This window comes from Arachis stenosperma, chromosome 7 (genome assembly GCF_014773155.1).
Source record: "Arachis stenosperma cultivar V10309 chromosome 7, arast.V10309.gnm1.PFL2, whole genome shotgun sequence".
Taxonomy (NCBI): Eukaryota; Viridiplantae; Streptophyta; class Magnoliopsida; order Fabales; family Fabaceae; genus Arachis; species Arachis stenosperma.
This window is the reverse complement of record NC_080383.1, coordinates 75,186,217-75,208,417: the sequence shown is the minus strand read 5'-3', so window position 1 is coordinate 75,208,417 and position 22,201 is coordinate 75,186,217. Positions and strand designations below refer to the sequence as shown.

General features: G+C 35.2%; 1 protein-coding gene across 1 annotated transcript; it reads left to right on the top strand.

Annotated features, from left to right (window-relative positions):
* Positions 1-4,377: 4,377 nt before the first annotated feature.
* LOC130940214 (E3 ubiquitin-protein ligase UPL1-like) lies at positions 4,378-20,631 on the top strand. Its single transcript, XM_057868288.1, has 17 exons — positions 4,378-4,592; positions 4,883-5,009; positions 7,534-7,629; positions 7,721-7,924; positions 8,070-14,628; positions 14,796-15,856; positions 15,929-16,228; positions 16,310-16,514; positions 16,731-16,996; positions 17,082-17,377; positions 17,689-18,790; positions 18,873-19,019; positions 19,115-19,195; positions 19,274-19,499; positions 19,631-19,770; positions 20,112-20,218; positions 20,337-20,631. Exons 2-17 carry the CDS (start codon positions 4,914-4,916, stop codon positions 20,437-20,439), a joined length of 10,989 nt encoding a protein of 3,662 aa, XP_057724271.1. The 5' UTR covers positions 4,378-4,592; positions 4,883-4,913; the 3' UTR covers positions 20,440-20,631.
* Positions 20,632-22,201: the final 1,570 nt, after the last annotated feature.

Below are 22,201 nucleotides of genomic sequence, written 5' to 3'. Positions count from 1 at the left end.
AAATGTGAAAAGGAGCAAGAGTGAATGTGAATGTGAATATGTATGTGGGTGTATGTTTGAGTTTTGGGAGGACGGTTTATAAAAGAGCCTCTACGAGTAGCCACCTTCTATCTCATTTAAGGAACACTATGAATGTAATTTTTGAAAATAATAAAAAAATGAGGTGAGAAAGATGAGCAGTTTACAATAAATAACTGTAATAAAAAAAATTTTGAAAAACAAAAAGTGACTTTTCAAAATAATTTGAAAAAGTTTCCAAAGAAAAGTAATTAAAAGATTTTATGTGAATTAAGAAGTAAATATTTGAAAAGATAAGTCCACAGAAATCTTTTGAAGATCTGAGACTGATTTGACTTAGTATAAAAAGACAAATATAAAATATATGAATTTATGATAAAAAAATAATGAGGCCTTAATCAATGCTACTTTGAGTTTTTGTGGTCTTCTAATGATTTGAGTTTTTGTGGTCTTCTAATGATTTAAGGTAGCATTGGATGAAGATTTGGCAAAGATTAAGAAGAAGAAAAACAAGAGGGGAGCTCTCACAACCCTCTCTGACATTGTGGCATTAAACACTAGTGCCGGACATAAAGCTCTCATAACGCTCTTATGCATTGTAGCGCTAAACACAACTCTCCCGGCGTTTAGTACTGGACTTAAATTCTTCACATTCTCTCTGCCATGTTGGTGCTAAATGTCACATCACCGACGTTTAGTGCTGGACCAAGAAAACTTCTCATTCTTCTCGAGTATGTTGGAACTAAACGGCACACCATCAACGTTTAGCGCTGGACTAGGAACGCACACAAATCGTCTCGGAAAGGGTGGCGTTAAACGCCATATCACTGGCATTTAGCGTCGGTAGCTCTCCAAGCCCTGGGTTCTACATCCGTCACGCAATCAACATCGAATTTATTATATTATTTTAAATTCAAATAGAAAATAAGAAATTATATGATTAGGTTTTACTTTAATTTATGAATCAATTAAGATGAAAGATATAAAAGGAGGAGAGATTTGCCCTGCATCGTCTCTTCTCCTCTTTCGCATTTTTTTAATTTTTATTTTTTTACACAATTAGAATTTCTCTGCACTATGAGCAACTACACTTCCATTGTAAAGGTTAGGAATTCTATTTATTTTGATGGATTAATATTATTGTGCTGCTATTTTGATTAATGCATTGATATTTTATTCAAGAAATGAGTTTTATTCTTCATCCTCTGAATTTTAGTGTATTGAAAAATAACTTTAATCTAAATTGAATTTCTCTTAACTTTAGAAAAGTTATTCATTAAAATTAAACTTGAAACTCTTTTCTCATTAATAATACTGACATAATATGTTATCTCATTTCCAAAATATCTCTAAAATATTTTTGTGCAGTTTAATTAATTTAAGTATATTGGTAAAAAATTTTATTGGTTAAATTTTGACCAAGTAATCATATAGTCTAAAAAAACTCGTTTATTATTTGTCAATAAAAATATTATTTGATCATATCTTATAAAAGTGTCTTTTATAATTCTTGGCCCAATTTAATTTTTTTATTAGGAATTTGAAAAAGGCTAAACATGTCACATTTTCAAGTAATTCAAATTAGATTTTTCTTATTTTTCATATTTCATAAAGAAAATTCTTTTTATATCTTGATAGTATCCTATTATAAATATGACGTATTGTCAATAATATCTCATCCCATAAATTGTAAGACAAAATCATATTTCTGTCAACTATTTTGTTGCAAAGTATATGGAGTTGAGAATTTATGCATAATACCATGTAATTCACAAAAGTTATCAAATTCATTAAAAAAATATTCTCCACCTCTATCAATACATAGGATTTTTATTTTTTATTATGCATGTTTTCTAATTTTTATTTTATAGTTTTTAAACATTTCAAAAGCTTCATATTTATTTCTAAGTAAACACATATATAATCTAGAACAATCAATAAAAGTTAAAAAATACATTTTTTTCTCTAGTAATATTGACATTTAATTCTCAAATATCACTATGAGTTAATTATGATAAATGTTTGTTCCTTTCAACTTTAGAAAAATAGTATCTTAATAATTTTGAATTGTATGCGAATATCATATTTCTTGTTAAAATCTTTATTATTAAGATAAATATGACTTATAATTTAAGTGTGCTAATCTATTATATCATAAATCACAAAAATTGATAACATATAAAAAAATTTACCTCATTATTAATACTAAGTTTGAACATGCTTTTAGTATAATATTCTTTCTATGTAAATACATTATTCTTAAGTAAGATCATTTTTATCGAATTTTATTTCAACTTTAAATCATTTTTTACATAAGAAACTTACATATTCCAAATTCTTCTTTAAATCTGAAATATAAAGTTCATTAATCAAACTTAATTTCTTTTCATATGTGAAGTTTAGTTCCACATTTTTTTATTATAAACTTTGGTTGAATTGTTATTACTCAGTCTAACCTCTCTTTTGTTTATTTTTTTAATGTTTTGAATTAGTTGCAATTATTACAAACATAAAAAGTAATCCATAGTCTAATCACATTCAAGTGATTTTTCTTTTGTTACTATGTTAAGCTCTATCACAAACGAATATCCGTACTTTATATTTTTTCTGTATAACTAAGTCATTCTCTTTCACTAAGTTAACCTTTTGTGCAATTTTCTTCAAAACTTTACATTTTTTATGTAACGTCATTTCTTGTGGAAACGATAATATTCATGAATAATAGGTGTAACATCAACTACGACAAATCTAAAATATTTTAGCATAATGAACTTATCTATTTTTTGTCACTCAGTGTTATACTTTTCTACTAAAGATATTCAAATCTCTAATGATGATTAAATTGACATGTAAAGATTATAAAACCAGTTGGATAAAATATTGAAAATATGATCTTGACATGCAAAGTTATCTTCATTATATTTTTTGTTTAATTTAATAATATTTTTCTTCTCTTCCTTTGGGACATTTTTGGCGGCATTGATAATTGGTATAATCTTTTAGATCGACCACATATGCAAGATTAAGAACCAAAAGAAGAAACATTATCTTGTCATTTCAACGTTTAAACTTGTTCCATAAAAAAAATTAATTTGACAAACTTTTTATTCAAGACCTTAACAATAGTATTTTATTCTTGAACCATTTTCAACAAATATATCTCTAAAATCGTTGAGAATTATAAACAAAAAATAACAAAAACTTGAATTTATTAGGGTTTTAAGGTACAATTAAATTGTTATCTTTAAAGAGATATTTATTTCACATTTATTACTATTAGATTGATCATAATACTTTTTTAAAATACAATAAAAACTTTAAATTTCTTATTTATGTGTTTTTGGATGTATGCATATACACACAAATACACGCATATCAATTTTAAATATTCTATAATCAGAATTTGGTTTAAGACAGCTCGTTAAATTGAATTTCTGTGTTTTGTTCCCCTTATAATTGTTTCCTCTCTTTCTCTTTGTGTGACAATTAAATGGAAAAGGTTTGTTTGCAAACATAAATCATAAAATATTATATCAAAAGTAAATTAAAATTATAATTTAATAATTTTTAATTAATTTTTAACTAACTCAAATATAATAAGATCAAGTCACCAAAAAAAAATATATAATAAGATCAGCAAATACAATTCTATCCTTTATGACAAATTTTAGTACTTTACTCATAATCTTTTATTTAGAAAAAAAATTAGTAATATCATTTTGGATTAAAAATGATCGATTATTGGTATATTTAAAATTTCTAATAGAAATGAAAGCATTGAAAAAGAGTTCGTTTGAAAATTATTTAATATGAGAAAAAAATTTTCTATCTTTAAAAAAAAATTATTTTTATTTAAAATTTAATTTTATGATTTAAAATAATTTAATATATTAATAGAATAAAATTTAATTTTTTAATTTAAAATAAATTTTATATGAATGATTTTTTATTATTTTATTCTTGACAAAATTATTGTATTAATTATAAATAAAGATATTTTTAATATTTGACATATTAAATTTAAAAGTAAAAATTGATTTAGAAATTAATTTTTTTTTAGTCTGATTTATAAATAAAAGAAACATAAAAGTTGTAAATTTCAAAAAAATTTAAATGATTTATTTTTAGTTATTTTAAAATAAAAAATAAATTTAACTCTAAAATGAATTCTAATTCCCAACATAACCAATCTTAAAGTATATCTATATATCTACGTTGGAATACTAGAAAAACCTAGGTGCCAACTCAAGGTAAAAGCAACAAATTTTTTAATTTTTTATTTTTTTCCAGAGACATAGCAGTAGAAATGACTCCTCCGCCTCAGTTCTCACTGCCTATATAACACACTTTTCTCCCCCTTTACCAGCACACACACATCCGTGTGGAAAGAAAACGAGTAAAATTTTCTGAGACTCACACCCAACACAGCAAATACCACACCGCGTTTCTCAATCCTTCTCTCTCTGTTGGGGTTTCGTTTCGCTTCGTAGTTTGTCTCGCGTCTTCTTCTCTTCTTTTCTCTTCGCACTTCGGATGTGTATTCACACATCCCCCTTTTCTCTCATCTCTCTCAGGTACCTCTTACCTTTTATTTTCTTCCTTTAATTTTCTGTTTACACAATATTCCAATCTCCAACAGGTATATGTATTTTAATTGATATCACAAGTTTGATCGGTTTCTTTTATTTCAATTTCGTTTTGCTTTCGTTAATAAGTTGTTTTAGTTATGAATTTCTGATTAGGGTATTTGCTTTCTGGAACCGGTTTATGTTAATCTAATCTATTGTACAAAGCTTTGGATTTTAGCTGTTAATAATCTGATAATTTATTTTGTTAATTTTAATTTAATTTGATTTTTTTTCAGGCAGTGTAGTTCAGAGTAGAGTTGAGGTGAGATGACAACCCTAAGATCCAGTTGGCCGTCGAGGCTGCGGCAACTGCTCTCTGCCGAGGGCGCCATTGGCCCCTCCGTGAAGTTGGACTCTGAGCCTGTGAGTTCTCTCTTTCTCAAAACGCACCGTTTTGTGTTTTCGTGATTAGGGTTTAACGTGATCACTTTGTTAACTGCTGGGTAATTTGTAATTAGTTGTAAACCCCAATTAAGGTTTTTCTTTCCCCTCCTTTTGTGTGTCTAGATGTTTTTCAGTTGTTTTGTTTATTTGTGTTTAACTGTTGGAGGACTCTTTTGTTAAGAGGTCTTAGAATATGTTGTTATTTGCGTTCTCTTGTTATTTGCATTTGACAAAAGTACTTGTCTGTTGTCACCCTGAAATTCTCATGCCCTTTATTTCTTTCTTCTTCTCCGGTAATTTTTTTTAATTTTATTTTAAAGCAAGGTTCCTGAGTGCTTTGCTTGTGATGTTAAATAAATGAATATGCGGCATCATAGTAATTGACATGGCCAGTAAAACTAATGAATCATTTGGATTATCTTTTGGGGGAAAATGTGGCTTGCTTGTTCTGGAATAAATTGACTTGTTCTTTCCTTTGGTGAGAAGGCAAAGTTTGTAGCTTCTTCAAAAATGCTTTTTCATTTTGATGAAGATACATATTTATAATTGACAATGGTTTATATAATTGCCAAAATGATTTACTGGCTTGTCATGAGATTGGCAGCCGGGAAACGCTGCTTTGTCAAATCAAGCATGTGGTGTACTTTGTTGATTGTAGCACTAGCCATTTCTTGTAGTGTATATTCTGTTTGTGGTGTTTGGTACAACAAATTGAGTTACCTGAGTTTGGTCACAGATTGACTGAATTGACTGAATGAGGGTTAACCTGAACTAATTACCAATGCTTCGTATATATTATTTTGGGATGTATTTAACATTTCAAAATTTTGAATTGTTTTTGCTTATTCCATAACATTGTACTAGTGTACTACTGTACTAGTGGGATTAATAGGCATGTTTTGTGTCTATTAATCCACCATTTTATTAAATTAATTAAATGTGTGCAACAATAAAAAATATGGGATCAGTTGATATGGTAAGGATTTTGTTCTCTTGTTAAAAGTTCTTAGGAATAGCAAAATGTGTTCTATGAATAATAAGGATATGTTTTGGGGGGAAAAAAGAATTTGTGCACCAAAACTCTCAATTCTCATTTTAGTAGACTAGTGTATTAATAGGCACATGTGCCTTTTCGTCCACCGTTTTATTTATTAAATATGTATAATATTAATAAATGTGAGATTGGTCAACATGAATCCTGCACTCTAGCTAAGAGGTCTTGGGTTCAATTTTTAGAAATAAAAAATATATTTTTATATATATTTTATGGATATACATGATGAAGGATATTTTATGAACAAAAATTGTGCACCAAACCTCACCCCAATCCCCATTATATATAGTAGATAGTAAATATAATATAACTATGAGGTAATTACTATACAAAGCAGATAACTGAAGCATAGTAGCTTCCATTTCTTATGGTTAGTGAAAGCTGGTGTACTATAAATTACAATACTGGAAAAATTATTGTAATAAATGGTGATTTTATAAGTATGTTTCCTTGAAATTCAATTAGGATCCATTTTATTTCTGGAATTTACCAGCTGCCAATTTTATTAGCCATTCGCTAGTGACAGTGTAATCATTATATGATCTTTGCCTTATGGTAACGACTTTCTTAAACATATACTTTCATTATTGTTAGTAATTAATCATTGATACTGCTTCGGCTTTGATGTATTATTTCTTTTGCCACAAATTGGCAATCATAGAATGGTTGAAAACTATTGCTTAGGCTCAGCTGTCCTTATTTTCATGAGTGTCTTTTAAATCGATGAAAATATGAAATGCATTTCTCTGTTTTGTGTATGTGCATCTCATGCAGTTTAGGGTATTATTTCATGTTATTGAATCTTAGGTTTTGGTAACAGTTGTCACAGTATATATTATATAATGTAAGATGTAGAGAGATGCAAACTTTTAATGAAATGCATTTTGTCATATATGTGTTCATAGAAAACAATTTGCTATTCTTATTTCCTACAAAATACGGTAAAACCGTACTTGTGTAAATTTTTATTAAAGAAAAAGAAAAATGTTTCGTAAATGATGTTCATTATTTAGAGTAAAGAGAACTGTAGCATAATGAGGCGGAGAAAATAAAAGGAGGGAGTTGAGAGTAAGTTTACTTCTCTTATTGCATGCACTTTTTTAGTGGCAGTGTTTGTTTTTAGTGACAAGGTATTTAGGTGGTCCATTTAAATTTTGGTGCTCTATTTGCATGTGCGTGAAAAATTGTTGATAGGGTTTTGGTATGTGATGAGTTATTTATTTATTTATTTATTTTTTTAATTAAAATAGAATTGTTCCTTTGTCAAAATTGATTATCACAGACAACATACATACATGAATAAGTATGTTTAGATTTGCTTGCATTCTTGGATGGATTCGGGTGCATATTCATAGTTGGAATGACATGGATAACTCTATGCATACACGTGTTGTCATTTTTATCCTTACCCATGTAACATCATCTAAAGTTGTGATTGATTGGTTTCAGCCCCCAAAGGTAAAAGCATTCATTGACAAGGTCATCCAATGCCCATTACAAGATATAGCTATACCGCTCTCAGGTTTTCGGTGGGAGTACAACAAGGTAATACTGGAATAGCTTTGCTGCATTAACTATGGTTTGTTCTTGTCCCCTTTTCTTCCAGTCTCTTATATATATGCTGTTTTTCATCCAGGGGAACTTTCATCATTGGAGACCGTTGCTACTTCATTTTGATACATACTTCAAGACATATTTGTCATGTAGAAATGACTTGACGCTGTCAGGTAATCTAGAAGATGACAGCGCATTCCCAAAACATGCAATTCTGCAAATATTACGCGTAATGCAGATAATTTTAGAGAATTGTCCAAACAAGAGTTCATTTGATGGTTTAGAGGTTAGTTGCAGAAATTATGCCTGTATTTGTTCTTAATTAAATATATTCTCATTGTTTCCTTCCCCTGTCTCATAGTGTAGTGGTTCATACTTTATCAGAAAAATTTTCCCTTCTAAAATCTAATATTTTCTCTTTTCCCTTTCAGCATTTCAAGCTTTTACTAGCATCAACAGATCCTGAGATTCTTATTGCTGCGTTAGAAACTCTTTCAGCTTTTGTAAAAATAAATCCCTCGAAGCTTCATGGAAGTGCAAAGATGGTTGGCTGTGGTTCGGTGAACAGCTATCTATTGTCCCTAGCACAGGGATGGGGAAGCAAGGAGGAGGGCCTGGGGTTGTACTCTTGTGTTACGGCAAATGAGAAAGCTCAAGATGAGGCACTGTCCTTGTTTCCTTCTGATGTGGAGAGTGGCTCTAACCAAGCCAATTACCGCATTGGTTCTACACTTTATTTTGAATTGCATGGACCCAGTGTTCCAAGCAAGGAAGACAGTGAAGATCCATCTCCCCCTGCATTGAGAGTTATACACAAGCCAGATTTACACTTGTGCAAAGAAGATGATTTATCTCTGATGAAGCAACACATTGAACAATATAATGTTCCTGCAGAGCTTAGATTTTCATTGCTTACTAGAATTAGATATGCTCGGGCTTTTCGATCTCCTAGAATATGCAGGCTTTACAGCAGGATCTGCCTACTGTCTTTCATTGTGTTAGTTCAATCTGGAGATGCTCATGATGAGCTTGTGTCCTTTTTTGCTAATGAACCAGAATATACAAATGAATTGATCAGAATTGTACGATCTGAGGAAACTATATCTGGATCTATTAGAACACTAGCAATGCTTGCGTTAGGAGCTCAGTTAGCTGCCTATACATCATCACATGAACGAGCTCGGATTCTCAGTGGATCTAGTATCAGTTTTGCTGGTGGGAACAGAATGATACTGCTGAATGTGCTCCAGAGGGCTATTTTGCAATTGAAGAGTTCTAATGATCCATCTTCCCTTGCCTTTGTTGAGGCACTTCTCCAATTCTATCTTCTACATGTTGTTTCAACCTCAACTTCTGGGAGTAATGTTAGGGGTTCAGGCATGGTACCTACTTTCTTGCCTTTGCTGGAGGATTCTGATCCCTCACACATTCATCTAGTCTGTTTTGCTGTGAAAACCCTTCAGAAGCTTATGGATTATAGTGGCTCAGCTGTATCTTTGTTTAAAGAGTTGGGTGGTATTGAGTTATTGGCCCAAAGATTACAGAAGGAGGTACAGAGGGTCATTGGTTTGGTTGGAGAAAATGGTGATGATATGATGCTCACTGGTGAAAGCTCCAGACATAATGCTGATCAATTGTATGCCCAGAAACGGCTCATAAAGGTCTCCCTCAAGGCACTTGGTTCTGCAACATATGCACCTGTGAACTCTACTAGATCCCAACATTCTCAGGACAGCTCACTACCTGCAACTCTGGTTTTGATATTTGGGAATGTAGATAAGTTTGGGGGTGACATTTATTATTCAGCTGTAACTGTTATGAGCGAAATAATACACAAAGATCCAACATGTTTTTCTGCTCTTCATGAAATGGGTCTACCTGATGCATTTTTGTCATCAATTAGATCTGGAATACTTCCTTCATCAAAGGCTTTGACATGCATCCCAAATGGTCTTGGGGCCATTTGTCTTAATGCTAAAGGGTTAGAAGCTGTGAGAGAATCTTCATCTTTGCGATTCCTTGTTGACATTTTCACTAGTAAAAGGTATGTCTTGGCCATGAATGAGGCTATTGTTCCGCTGGCAAATTCCATTGAGGAACTTCTCCGTCATGTATCTTCATTGAGAAGTGCTGGTGTTGACATTATCATTGAAATCATTCATAAGATTGCATCACTTGGAGAGGGAAATGGTGCAGGACCTTCAAGAAAAGCTAATGATGATACCGCAATGGAGACGGATTCAGAAGCCAAAGAAAATGAAGGCCATTGTTGCCTTGTTGGCACAGAAGAAGATTCAGCCGCTGAAGGAATAAGTGATGAGCAGTTTATTCAGCTATGTGTTTTTCATTTGATGGTACTGGTTCACAGGACTATGGAAAATTCTGAAACATGCCGATTATTTGTGGAAAAATCTGGAATTGATGCTCTATTGAAGTTGTTATTGCGACCTACTATTGCACAATCGTCAGATGGCATGTCTATTGCTTTACATAGCACCATGGTTTTTAAGGGGTTTGCTCAACATCATTCTTCTCCTCTTGCACGTGCCTTCTGTTCCTCCCTTAGAGAACACATGAAGAAAGCACTAGCTGGGTTTGGTGCAGCTTCTGAACCTTTGTTGCTGGATCCAAGGATAACACCCGATAATGGCATATTTTCCTCACTCTTCCTTGTTGAGTTTCTTCTCTTTCTTGCTGCATCAAAAGACAATCGTTGGGTGACTGCATTGCTTACTGAATTCGGAAATGGAAGTAAGGATGTTCTGGAAGACATTGGACATGTGCACCGTGAAGTTCTGTGGCAAATTGCCCTGCTTGAGAATACAAAGACTCAGACTGAGGAAGATGGTGCTTGTTCTTCTGGGTCACAACAAACAGAGGCAGATGCAAATGAAACTGAAGAACAACGATTCAATTCTTTCAGACAGTTTCTTGATCCATTACTGAGAAGGAGGACATCAGGATGGAGTATTGAATCCCAATTTTTTGACCTCATAAACCTGTATCGAGATTTGGGTCGTTCCCCTGGTTCTCAACACAGATCAATTTCTGTTGGGCCTTCAAGCATGCGGTCAACTACTTCTAATCAGTTGCATCATTCAGATGATAATTCTGGGACTACTAATAAGAAGGAATCTGACAAGCAGAGGCCATATTATAGCACCTGTTGTGACATGGTTAAATCACTTTCATTTCATATTACCCATTTGTTCCAGGAGCTAGGAAAAGTAATGCTGCTACCTTCGCGTCGACGTGATGATATTGTGAATGTAAGCCCAGCTTCAAAGTCAGTGGCTTCTACTTTTGCATCTATTGCTCTCGATCACATGAATTTTGGTGGCCATGGAAATATTTCGGGAACCGAAGCCTCCATATCTGCCAAGTGTCGGTATTTGGGGAAAGTGATAGAATTTTTGGATACTTTTCTGATGGAGAGGCCAGAATCATGCAATCCTGTTCTTCTGAATTGCTTGTATGGACGCGGAGTTATTCAATCTGTGTTGACCACATTTGAAGCTACCAGTCAGCTGCTTTTTACAGTTAATAGGGCTCCTGCCTCGCCTATGGATACTGATGATGCAAATGCAAAGCTAGATGACAAGGAAGACACTGATAATTCGTGGATTTATGGTTCTTTAGCAAGTTATGGTAAATTGATGGACCATCTTGTGACCTCCTCTTATGTATTATCATCTTTCACAAAGCATTTGCTTGCACAGCCTCTTACAAATGGTGATGCACCTTTCCCACGTGATGCTGAGACTTTTGTTAAGGTCCTCCAGTCAACGGTGTTAAAGACCGTGCTTCCTGTTTGGACTCATCCCCAGTTTGTCGATTGTAGTCATGAATTTATTGCAACCATTATCTCTATCATTCGGCATGTATATTCAGGCGTTGAAGTAAAAAATGTAAATAACAGTGGGAGTGCTCGTGTTACCGGACCGCCTCCTAATGAAGCAACCATTTCAACCATTGTGGAGATGGGATTTTCTAGATCTAGAGCTGAGGAAGCTTTGAGGCAAGTTGGGTCAAATAGTGTGGAGTTGGCTATGGAGTGGTTGTTCACCCATCAGGAGGAGACACAAGAAGATGATGAACTTGCCCGTGCACTTGCCATGTCCCTTGGAAACTCGGAATCCGAAACAAAGGATGCTGCAGGACATGATAATTCTCAACAGCTTGAGGAAGAGACTGTCCAACTTCCTCCTGTTGATGAGTTATTGTCTACTTGTGCAAAACTGCTTTTGAAGGAGCCGCTTGCTTTTCCTGTTCGTGACTTGTTTGTCATGATATGTTCTCAGGATGATGGTAAATATAGATCTGATGTCATCACTTTTATTGTTGACCGGATCAAGGAATGTGGCTTGGTTTCTAGTAACGGAAATAACACCATGCTGGCAGCTCTTTTTCATGTTCTTGCTTTAATTCTTAATGAAGATGCTGTGGCACGTGAAGCTGCTTCGAAGAGTGGTTTGATAAAAATTGCCTCAGATTTACTCTGCCAGTGGGAATCTAGTCTTGACAGTACGGACAAAAAGCAGGTGCCAAAATGGGTTACAGCTGCTTTTCTAGCATTAGACAGGTTGTTGCAACTGGATCAGAAGTTGAATTCTGACATTACTGAGCAGTTGAAGAAGGATGCTGTGAATAACCAGCAGACATCACTTACGATCGATGAAGATAGGCAAAACAAGTTGCAGTCTGCATTGGGACTCTCTACAAAGTATGCAGATATAAATGAGCAGAAGAGACTTGTTGAGGTTGCTTGCAGTTGTATGAAGAACCAACTTCCCTCAGACACCATGCATTCCGTTCTGCTGCTTTGTTCCAATCTTACAAGGAATCATTCTGTAGCTCTTACCTTTTTAGATGCTGGTGGTTTAAGTTTACTTCTTTCTCTGCCAACAAGTAGCCTCTTCCCTGGATTTGATAATGTTGCTGCTAGTATTGTGCGCCATGTACTTGAGGATCCCCAAACACTTCAGCAAGCAATGGAATCTGAGATAAAACATAGTCTTGTAGTTGCATCTAACCGGCATCCAAATGGAAGGGCCAATCCTCGCAATTTCCTTTCAAACTTATCCTCTGTAATTTCCCGAGACCCAGCAATTTTCATGCAAGCTGCAAAATCTGTGTGCCAAGTTGAAATGGTAGGTGAAAGACCTTATGTTGTTTTGTTGAAGGATCGAGATAAAGACAAAATTAAGGAGAAAGAAAAAGAGAAGGATAAATCATTGGAAAAAGACAAAGTGCAGAATAGTGATGGGAAGGTTGGTTTGGGATATTCAAACACAGCAGCTTCTGGCCATGGCAAAATTCATGACTCCAATTCTAAGAGTGTAAAAAGTCATAAAAAGCCTCCTCAAAGTTTTATTAATGTGGTAGAACAACTTCTTGATTCTGTATGCACTTTTGTTCCTCCGAGAAAGGATGACATTGCCCCAAATGTACATCTTGTGCCTTCAACCTCAAGTGACATGGACATCGATGTCTCTACAGGCAAGGGAAAAGGAAAAGCTGTTGCTACCATGTCTGAGGCGAATGAAACCAGTAGTCAGGAAGCTTCTGCATCCCTTGCTAAAGTTGTCTTTATTCTGAAGCTTTTAACAGAGATATTACTGATGTATTCATCATCTGTTCATGTTCTACTTCGACGGGATGCTGAGATGAGCACCATTAGGGGCAGTTATCAAAAGAGTCCTGCTGGTTTAAGCATTGGTGGAATATTCCATCATATTCTTCACAATTTTCTTCCACACTCTCGAAGTTCCAAGAAGGATAATAAGGTTGATGGTGATTGGAGACAGAAACTGGCCACCAGGGCAAACCAGTTTTTGGTGGCTGCCTGTGCTCGTTCTGCAGAGGCAAGAAAGAGGGTATTTAGTGAGATTAGTTGTATCATCAACGAATTTGTTGAGTCATGTAATGGTGTTAAGCCACCAGGCAATGAAATTCAGGTTTTTATGGATCTACTTAATGATGTTTTGGCTTCTCGAACACCTTCTGGTTCATGCATCTCAGCAGAGGCCTCTGCCACTTTTATTGATGCTGGTCTAGTTAAGTCATTCACTCGAACTCTTCAAGTTTTGGACTTGGACCATGCTGATTCATCCAAAGTTGCCACTGGCATTATTAAAGCTCTTGAGTTGGTCTCCAAGGAACATGTACAGTCAGTTGATTCTAATACGGGGAAGGGTGATGGTACTACAAAACCTTCTGATCATAATCAACCTGGAAGAGAGGATAATACTGGTGAGATGCCTCAGTCCATGGAAATGACATCTCAAGCCAATAGTGATTCCCTTCAAGGATGTGACCGTGGGTCTTACAATGCAATTCAGTCTTATGGTGGGTCTGAAGCTGTTACTGATGATATGGAACATGATCAAGATCTTGACGGAAGCTATGCTCCTACTAATGAGGATGATTACATGCATGACAATGCTGAAGATGCAAGAGGTCTTGAGAATGGATTGGAAAATGCAGGGTTACGATTTGAAACTCAAACTCATGGTCAAGAAAATATTGATGAAGATGATGAGGATGATGAAATGTCTGGAGACGATGGTGAGGATGCAGATGAAGATGAGGAAGATGATGAGGAACATAACGATATGGAAGATGAAGTACATCACTTGCCACATCCTGATACAGACCAAGATGATCATGAGATTGACGATGATGAGTTTGATGATGAAGTGATGGAGGAGGAGGATGAAGAGGATGAGGAAGATGAGGATGGTGTTATACTGCGACTTGATGAGAGTATTAATGGAATTAATGTTTTTGATCATATTGAAGTATTTGGCAGGGAGAATAATTTTCCAAATGAAGCTTTTCATGTGATGCCAGTTGAAGTTTTCGGATCTAGACGGGGAAGGACAACTTCAATTTACAGTCTTTTGGGTAGAACTGGTGATGCTGGAACGCCTTCTCGCCATCCGCTTTTAGTTGAACATACTGCATTCCATCCATCAACAGGGCAATCAGGTTGATTTATTCATAAATCTATTATTAAGAACTAGTTAATTTTCTGTTTGTGTGTATTTATATTCCAGTAGCTATTTTTACTTTGTTCATACTATGTTCAGTAAAAGAGGCTTTTGATGTTTTAAAATAACACCTTAGATTGTTTGGTATTTTGTTAAAACTTGCAGATAATTTAATGGAGAACAACTCAACAGGGTTGGATAATATATTTCGATCACTGAGGAGTGGCCGCAATGGACAGCGGTTGAACTTGTGGACTGACGGTAACCAGCAGAGTGGTGGTTCAAGTACTGGGGTTGTTCCACCTGGCCTTGAGGATTTGCTTGTCTCTCAATTAAGGCGTCCTAGCCCTGAAAAGTCATCCAATAAGAACAGAACTGAAGGAGGAGGTGCTCCTAGTAAAGTTGAAGTCAGCCATGCACAAGATTCAGGAGGTGCACCAACAAATGTCCCTGTTGAAAGTAATGCAATTCAGGAAGTTGTTACTTTGGCTCCTTCAACAAATGATGACAGCAGCAATGCTGATACCAGACCTGTAGGAACTGCATCTCAGCAAGAAAATGCATCTGGCACTCAGTCACAAGCAGTTGAGATGCAATTTGAGCATAATGAGGGACCTGTGAGGGATGTTGAAGCTGTGAGCCAAGAGAGTAGTGGTAGTGGGGCAACTTTTGGTGAAAGCCTTCGCAGTCTAGATGTTGAGATTGGAAGTGCTGATGGCCATGACGATGGTGGAGAAAGGCAGGTTTCTGCTGATCGAATAGTTGGAGATTCACAGGTTGTGCGCACAAGAAGAGCAAATATGCCTTTGAGTCATTCATCTCCTGCAGGTGGTAGAGATGCATCCCTTCATAGTGTTACTGAAGTCTCTGAAAATTCTAGTCGAGATGCAGACCAAGAAGGTCCATCATCAGAGCAGCAGGTCAATAGTGATGCTGGCTCAGGTGCAATAGATCCTGCTTTTCTGGATGCTCTTCCTGAGGAGCTGCGCGCTGAAGTCCTATCAGCTCAGCAAGGTCAAGTGGCACAAACATCAAATCCTGAGCCTCAAAACAATGGGGATATCGATCCAGAGTTTCTTGCAGCTCTTCCTGCAGATATTCGAGCAGAGGTTCTAGCTCAACAGCAAGCACAGAGGATGCATCAATCTCAGGAATTGGAAGGCCAACCTGTAGAAATGGACACGGTTTCGATAATTGCAACATTCCCTTCTGATTTACGAGAAGAGGCAAGTTCATTTATCAACCTCTTTATATATAAGTGAGGTTGTTTCTAAAATTTTCTTCTGTGTTTTCTTCAGGTTCTGTTAACTTCTCCTGATACTATTCTTGCCAATCTTACACCTGCTCTTGTTGCGGAGGCAAATATGTTGCGCGAGAGGTACGCACACCGTTATAGTCGTACCTTGTTTGGCATGTATCCAAGAAGTCGTAGAGGTGAGACTTCTAGACGTGAAGGTATTGGCTCTGGTCCGGACGGTGTTGGTGGAAACACCTCATCACGCCGGTCCAGTGGTGCTAAGGTTGTTGAAGCTGATGGAGTACCTCTAGTTGATACGGAAGCTTTGCATGCCATGATTCGTTTGTTCCGTATAGTCCAGGTATTAATGTTTGATAGGAAGATACCCCTCAAAGCTTTCCTTCTTACTTGCCTCATGCGTAACATGTGTTGACTTTTGCAGCCACTCTATAAAGGTCAACTACAGAAGCTTCTTTTAAATCTTTGTGCCCATTGCGAAACAAGAACCTCTCTTGTCCAAATTCTGATGGACATTCTAATGCTCGATGTTAAGAGGCCTGCTAATTATTTTAGTGCAGTTGAGCCACCATATAGATTATATGGTTGTCATAGCAATGTAATGTACTCTCGTCCTCAATCTTTTGATGGTAAGAATGCTTGATAATCTTGTTAATAGTTGCTTCTTTTTAGTAATATCCATTATTTTCATCCTGTAACAGTCATTTCTTGTGGGTGCGCATTATTATGAATCTTTCTAATTAAGCTGTAACTCAAACAATTTTCATGTTGCCAATACATCTATTCTGAACATTTTTCATAGTGAATGCATCTAATGATGTCTTCAATATTGTTTGGTTTCATAGGAGTTCCCCCATTGCTGTCTCGGCGAATACTTGAAACACTCACTAATCTTGCTCGAAATCATCCATATGTGGCAAAAATTTTGCTTCAGCAAAGGCTCCCTTATCCTGCAATTAAAGAACAAGATAATGCAAGTGACGCACGTGGGAAGGCTGTGATGGTTGTGGAAGATGTAGATAAAAGTAATGAAGGTTACGTATCTATTGCAATGCTTTTGCGTCTCTTGAACCAACCACTTTATTTGAGGAGTATAGCTCACCTTGAGCAGGTGATGTTTTTTTTCTATATTTGACACTCAATTCAGTCTCATGCTCCTGTTGACAATGCTGACATGATTTGCTGTGTGTTCTCAGCTGTTACGTTTACTGGATGTTATCGTTGATAGTGCTGGAGGCAAGCCAAGTTCAACTGACAAATCCCTGATCCCTACATCCAAGCTTCCTGCAGCTCCACAGATTTCTGCAGTAGAGACAGATGTAAATACTGATTCTGGTGTTATGTCCTCGGGGGTTGATGCATCCAATAAAGTTGAAGATTCTGCCAAACCCACTACTTCCAGTAATAGTGCAGAAAGTGAGTCCCAGATAGTATTGAGTAATCTGCCACAAGAAGAACTCCGGCTACTGTGCTCATTGCTTGCACAAGAAGGGTATATTTATGCACCTAATGTTCTTTCTGTGTCATTTCTACTCCAGGGGTATTGTCAGTATGCTTAGGTTTTGTGTACCTAGTATCATCACACTCACTGGGAGATCCCAGCTTAGGTCAAGGTGTAGGGGTGATGAACTATCCTGCTCTCTTCTAATTTTTTAATCCACTTAGTTTTGTAGGTTGTCTTGTGCATACCTTTGTTTGTAGCAATGATGCAGTTCATACCAGTCATCACTTGACCAGATTAATTTCTTGTTATTGTGCAACATTTTGATTGATGAACTAAGATATTTTATCTATTTCTCCCAGGTTGTCGGATAATGCATACACTGTTGTTGCTGATGTAATGAAGAAATTGGTGGCGATTGCTCCTACTCACTGTCAGCTATTTGTCACGCAGCTGTCAGAAGCAGTTCAAAAGTTGACTTCATCCGCAATGGACGAACTACGTCTATTCAGTGAAGCATTGAAAGCTCTTCTTAGTACATCTTCTTCTGATGGAGCTGCTATTTTGAGAGTTCTGCAAGCATTGAGTTCCCTTGTAACTTTGTTGACTGAGAAAGAGATTGATAGGGTTTCATCCTCTGCCCTTTCTGAGGTTTGGGAGATTAATTCAGCATTAGAGCCCTTATGGCAAGAGCTGAGCTGTTGTATAAGCAAGATAGAATCATACTCAGATTCTGCATCCGACTTTTTCACCCCTTCTAGACCATGTGTGTCTAAACCATCTGGTGTGATGCCTCCGCTTCCTGCGGGCTCTCAAAATATCTTGCCTTACATAGAATCTTTCTTTGTTGTTTGTGAGAAGTTGCATCCTGCACAGCCTGATGTTGGTAATGACTCAACGATTCCGGTTATTTCTGATGTTGAGTATGCCAGCACATCTGCCACGCAGCAGAAGGCATCTGGGCCAGCTGTGAAAGCAGATGAGAAACATGCAGCTTTTGTCAGGTTCTCAGAAAAGCATAGGAAACTACTAAATGCTTTTATAAGGCAAAATCCTGGCTTACTTGAAAAATCTTTCTCGCTCATGCTGAAGGTACCAAGATTTATCGATTTTGACAACAAACGGTCCCATTTCCGATCAAAGATTAAGCATCAGCATGACCATCACCACAGTCCTTTAAGAATTTCAGTAAGAAGGGCATATGTTCTAGAAGATTCTTATAACCAGCTTCGCATGCGGTCGACTCATGATTTAAAGGGAAGATTGACTGTTCATTTCCAAGGAGAGGAAGGCATTGATGCCGGTGGGCTTACAAGGGAATGGTATCAATTGTTGTCCAGAGTTATTTTTGACAGAGGAGCATTGCTTTTTACCACAGTGGGCAATGAATCAACATTTCAGCCAAACCCAAACTCTGTTTACCAAACCGAACATTTATCTTATTTCAAATTTGTTGGCAGGGTGGTTAGTATTTCTTCAAGTGCATATTGACTTCCCTTTGATGCAAGTCATCCTATCCTTTCTTATTCCGTTCTGCCTTATCCAGGTTGGAAAAGCATTATTTGATGGCCAGCTCTTGGATGTGCATTTTACTCGGTCATTCTACAAGCACATGCTTGGTGTCAAAGTTACATATCATGATATTGAAGCCATTGATCCCGACTATTTCAAAAATTTGAAATGGATGCTTGAGGCAAGTTTATTATTATTGTTCACATCAATGTTCTCACTGATGTCGTCATTGTGAATGTGTGTGACTAATATCTTGTGTTTGTGATCTGATTGCAGAATTATATCAGCGATGATCTGGATCTTACTTTCAGCATTGATGCCGATGAAGAAAAATTGATCTTGTATGAACGGACACAGGTATTTTCTTTTCTTTTACACTTTTTTGAGATGGTGCATTGGATTGGGAGTTATTCTAATCATGATGAGCATGTCTAGGTGAGTGACTATGAGTTGATTCCTGGTGGACGGAATATCAAAGTTACTGAGGAGAACAAGCATCAATATGTTGATCTGGTTGCTGAGCATCGATTGACAACTGCTATTCGACCTCAAATAAATGCTTTTTTGGAAGGATTTTATGAATTAATTCCCAAGGAGTTGATATCTATATTCAATGACAAAGAGCTGGAATTATTGATCAGTGGACTTCCTGATATTGACTGTGAGTCGTCTGTTATATCCCCCCCCCTCTCCCCTCCTTCTCCTTCCTCCTCCTCCTCCTCCTCCTCATATAATTGGATGTATTGATTATGGAAGGGAAAATTTAACAAATAGTTTTGCTTTTTATTTCAGTGGATGACTTGAGAGCCAACACAGACTATTCTGGCTATAGTGCTGCATCGCCAATTATCCAATGGTTTTGGGAGGTTGTTCAAGGTTTCAGCAAGGAAGACAAGGCTAGGCTGTTGCAGTTTGTGACAGGAACATCCAAGGTATGTTGCTACCAGAGGTTTGAAGCCACTGAGATGTTAATTAAATTTTAGAGGAGAATTCTAGCTAGTAGCTACACTCTGTTAAGCTTAGTTCATGATTTAAGATTTTTTTTTTCCCCACACTACATTTTTTGTTGAGGGTAGTTCGTATATAATTTGTAACTGCAGTAGAGTATCTGTCATCCTTTAGAAATCCCGATTGTGTGGGGAACATGGTCATTTTGGTCCGGTGAATTTAAGCTGGTCAAATATTCATTTCCTTTTGGTTGTGTCCTAGTCTATGACAAGTAAATGATTTTTGCAGTAGTTTTGGAATCTCATTTTAGCTACCAATGTTTCAGGTGCCTTTGGAAGGCTTCAGCGCTCTCCAAGGAATATCAGGCTCTCAGAAGTTTCAAATACACAAAGCATATGGAAGCCCAGATCACCTACCTTCTGCTCACACATGGTAAATCTTTTTCCCCCTATCTATGTTAACTGCTATTTTTGAAGTTAAATGCCATACTCTTTCACTTGATTGATCATTATCTGTGAGTTCAAGTAACGCGTATGCTTTCTGGGCGCAGTTTTAATCAACTAGATCTGCCAGAGTATCCATCTAAAGAACATTTGGAAGAGAGGTTATTGCTTGCGATACATGAAGCAAATGAGGGATTTGGATTTGGTTAAGTTTTTTCTCTTGGGGTATTGATTGGGGAGAAAATACTGTGTATTACATTTTAGGTTAGGAACTCTATTAAATAGAATTGAGTGGTACAGGGGGTTGACATTTTTTTTTTCTTTTTGAAAGTTCACAACATGTTAATATGCTGTACAGTCGTATATTTTCAATGGAAATTCCTTTTGGTAGTTTTCAAAGTACATACGGTTTCTTCCGCAATTACTAAATTAGTTATCACTTTCACTTAGCAATTTCGATCCAAAGCAGCAATGATGAAGAATGAATATTACAGGTGATTGGTATTATGTTGCGATCTTCATGCGTATTGCATAATGAATAGTACCATTTGGGCAAGATCTTGCGCCTTTTAAATCTTTCAATAAGCCGGAATTTTTGATTGGATTGCAAAATCTTAACTACAAAGTTACCAAACTATGATAGATTCTACAGTGGACTAAAACAGACGTAGAATATAAAATTGAGTTTCAATCTCCAAATTGCAGTCATGATTACGATACAGAATGAAGTATAATACTTCTATCACTTCTATGAATCACGGAGGTTCTTTGTTGATATGTGAATAAACTGAAAGTTATTGTATATTATATAATTTTATTTATTTAAAAAATAGAATAAGTAATTGTGTTATATAAATAATTAAATTATTAAACTCAAAAACAAATTACAATCTTTAAATTGAAAAAGATATTATTGTCAATTATTTTTTAATTAAATAAAATTTTAAATTTTCAAAAATTTAAACATTTTTTCTCTTTTTAAATATTTTCTTTTAATTTTTACACCTATTACCATATGAAAATATTTTAATATTTATAATAACAAAAATTTTATATATTATAATACATACATGAAAGTAAGTTATTTTAAAATTTTTTATTTTTTATGATAATTAAAATTATAACCTATTAGGTAAAAATTCATTAAAACGATTAATATTGTATATATTTTATTTATGAACATGTTTTAAATGCATATAATAAAGTTATTAGAACAACTTATTTAAATTATTTTTATAATATATTTTTTTATGATATAAAACATAAAAATATAACTTACTATCACAATAATACTCAATAAAATAAATTAACTAAAAAAATAAATAATTTTTATATTTTATCGAATCCAAAATAAAAAAATGATAAGAACGAAAATAACTTTTTTATATAACAAATATTTATTAGTATTTTTTAATTAAAAAAATTATTAATCGTGATTATATATAATATTTTAATTTTAGACTCCTTTATTTTTCATCTTGTTAAATATTCAAATAAGTTTTAATTCTTGAGAATTTATTAAAAGTAAAAATTTACTAACAACAAAGCTTTCAATTCAAGATTCTTTAAAAATTAATTTGAGCGTACATTCTTAAAACTTTACCACGAGAGGATAAGAAAGACACTTATATAGAAAATTATCGGCTTTATTTTAAAGGAACAAATAAGATTTTCTAACACATATATCATCATCATCAACGTCAAACAACGTCAAACTTATTTATTGGTAGTGTTCTTGTAAATCCATCACCCAAAATACATGTAAAAAAAAAAAAAAAAATCAACATTCATCTGAATTCCATGGATACCAAATATCTGTATTATCTGATACACATCTAGAAAGTCCATTCTTAGATATTCTATAAATACATTGTTTACACTTTTTCCAATCCCTATCTTCATTATATATTTCGAACCAATGGCACACACCTGGCCATCGGAAACTACAAAAAAAAAGTGTGCCACCAAAAAA

Excerpts from the sequence above, each read along its gene's own strand:
- LOC130940214 (XM_057868288.1), top strand. The coding sequence starts at position 4,914 with ATGACAACCCTAAGATCCAGTTGGCCGTCGAGGCTGCGGCAACTGCTC. Across the intron at positions 7,925-8,069 it reads GTTCATTTGATGGTTTAGAG|CATTTCAAGCTTTTACTAGC; the intron begins GTTAGTTGCAGA and ends TTTCCCTTTCAG. Across the intron at positions 16,515-16,730 it reads TCGTCCTCAATCTTTTGATG|GAGTTCCCCCATTGCTGTCT; the intron begins GTAAGAATGCTT and ends TTGGTTTCATAG.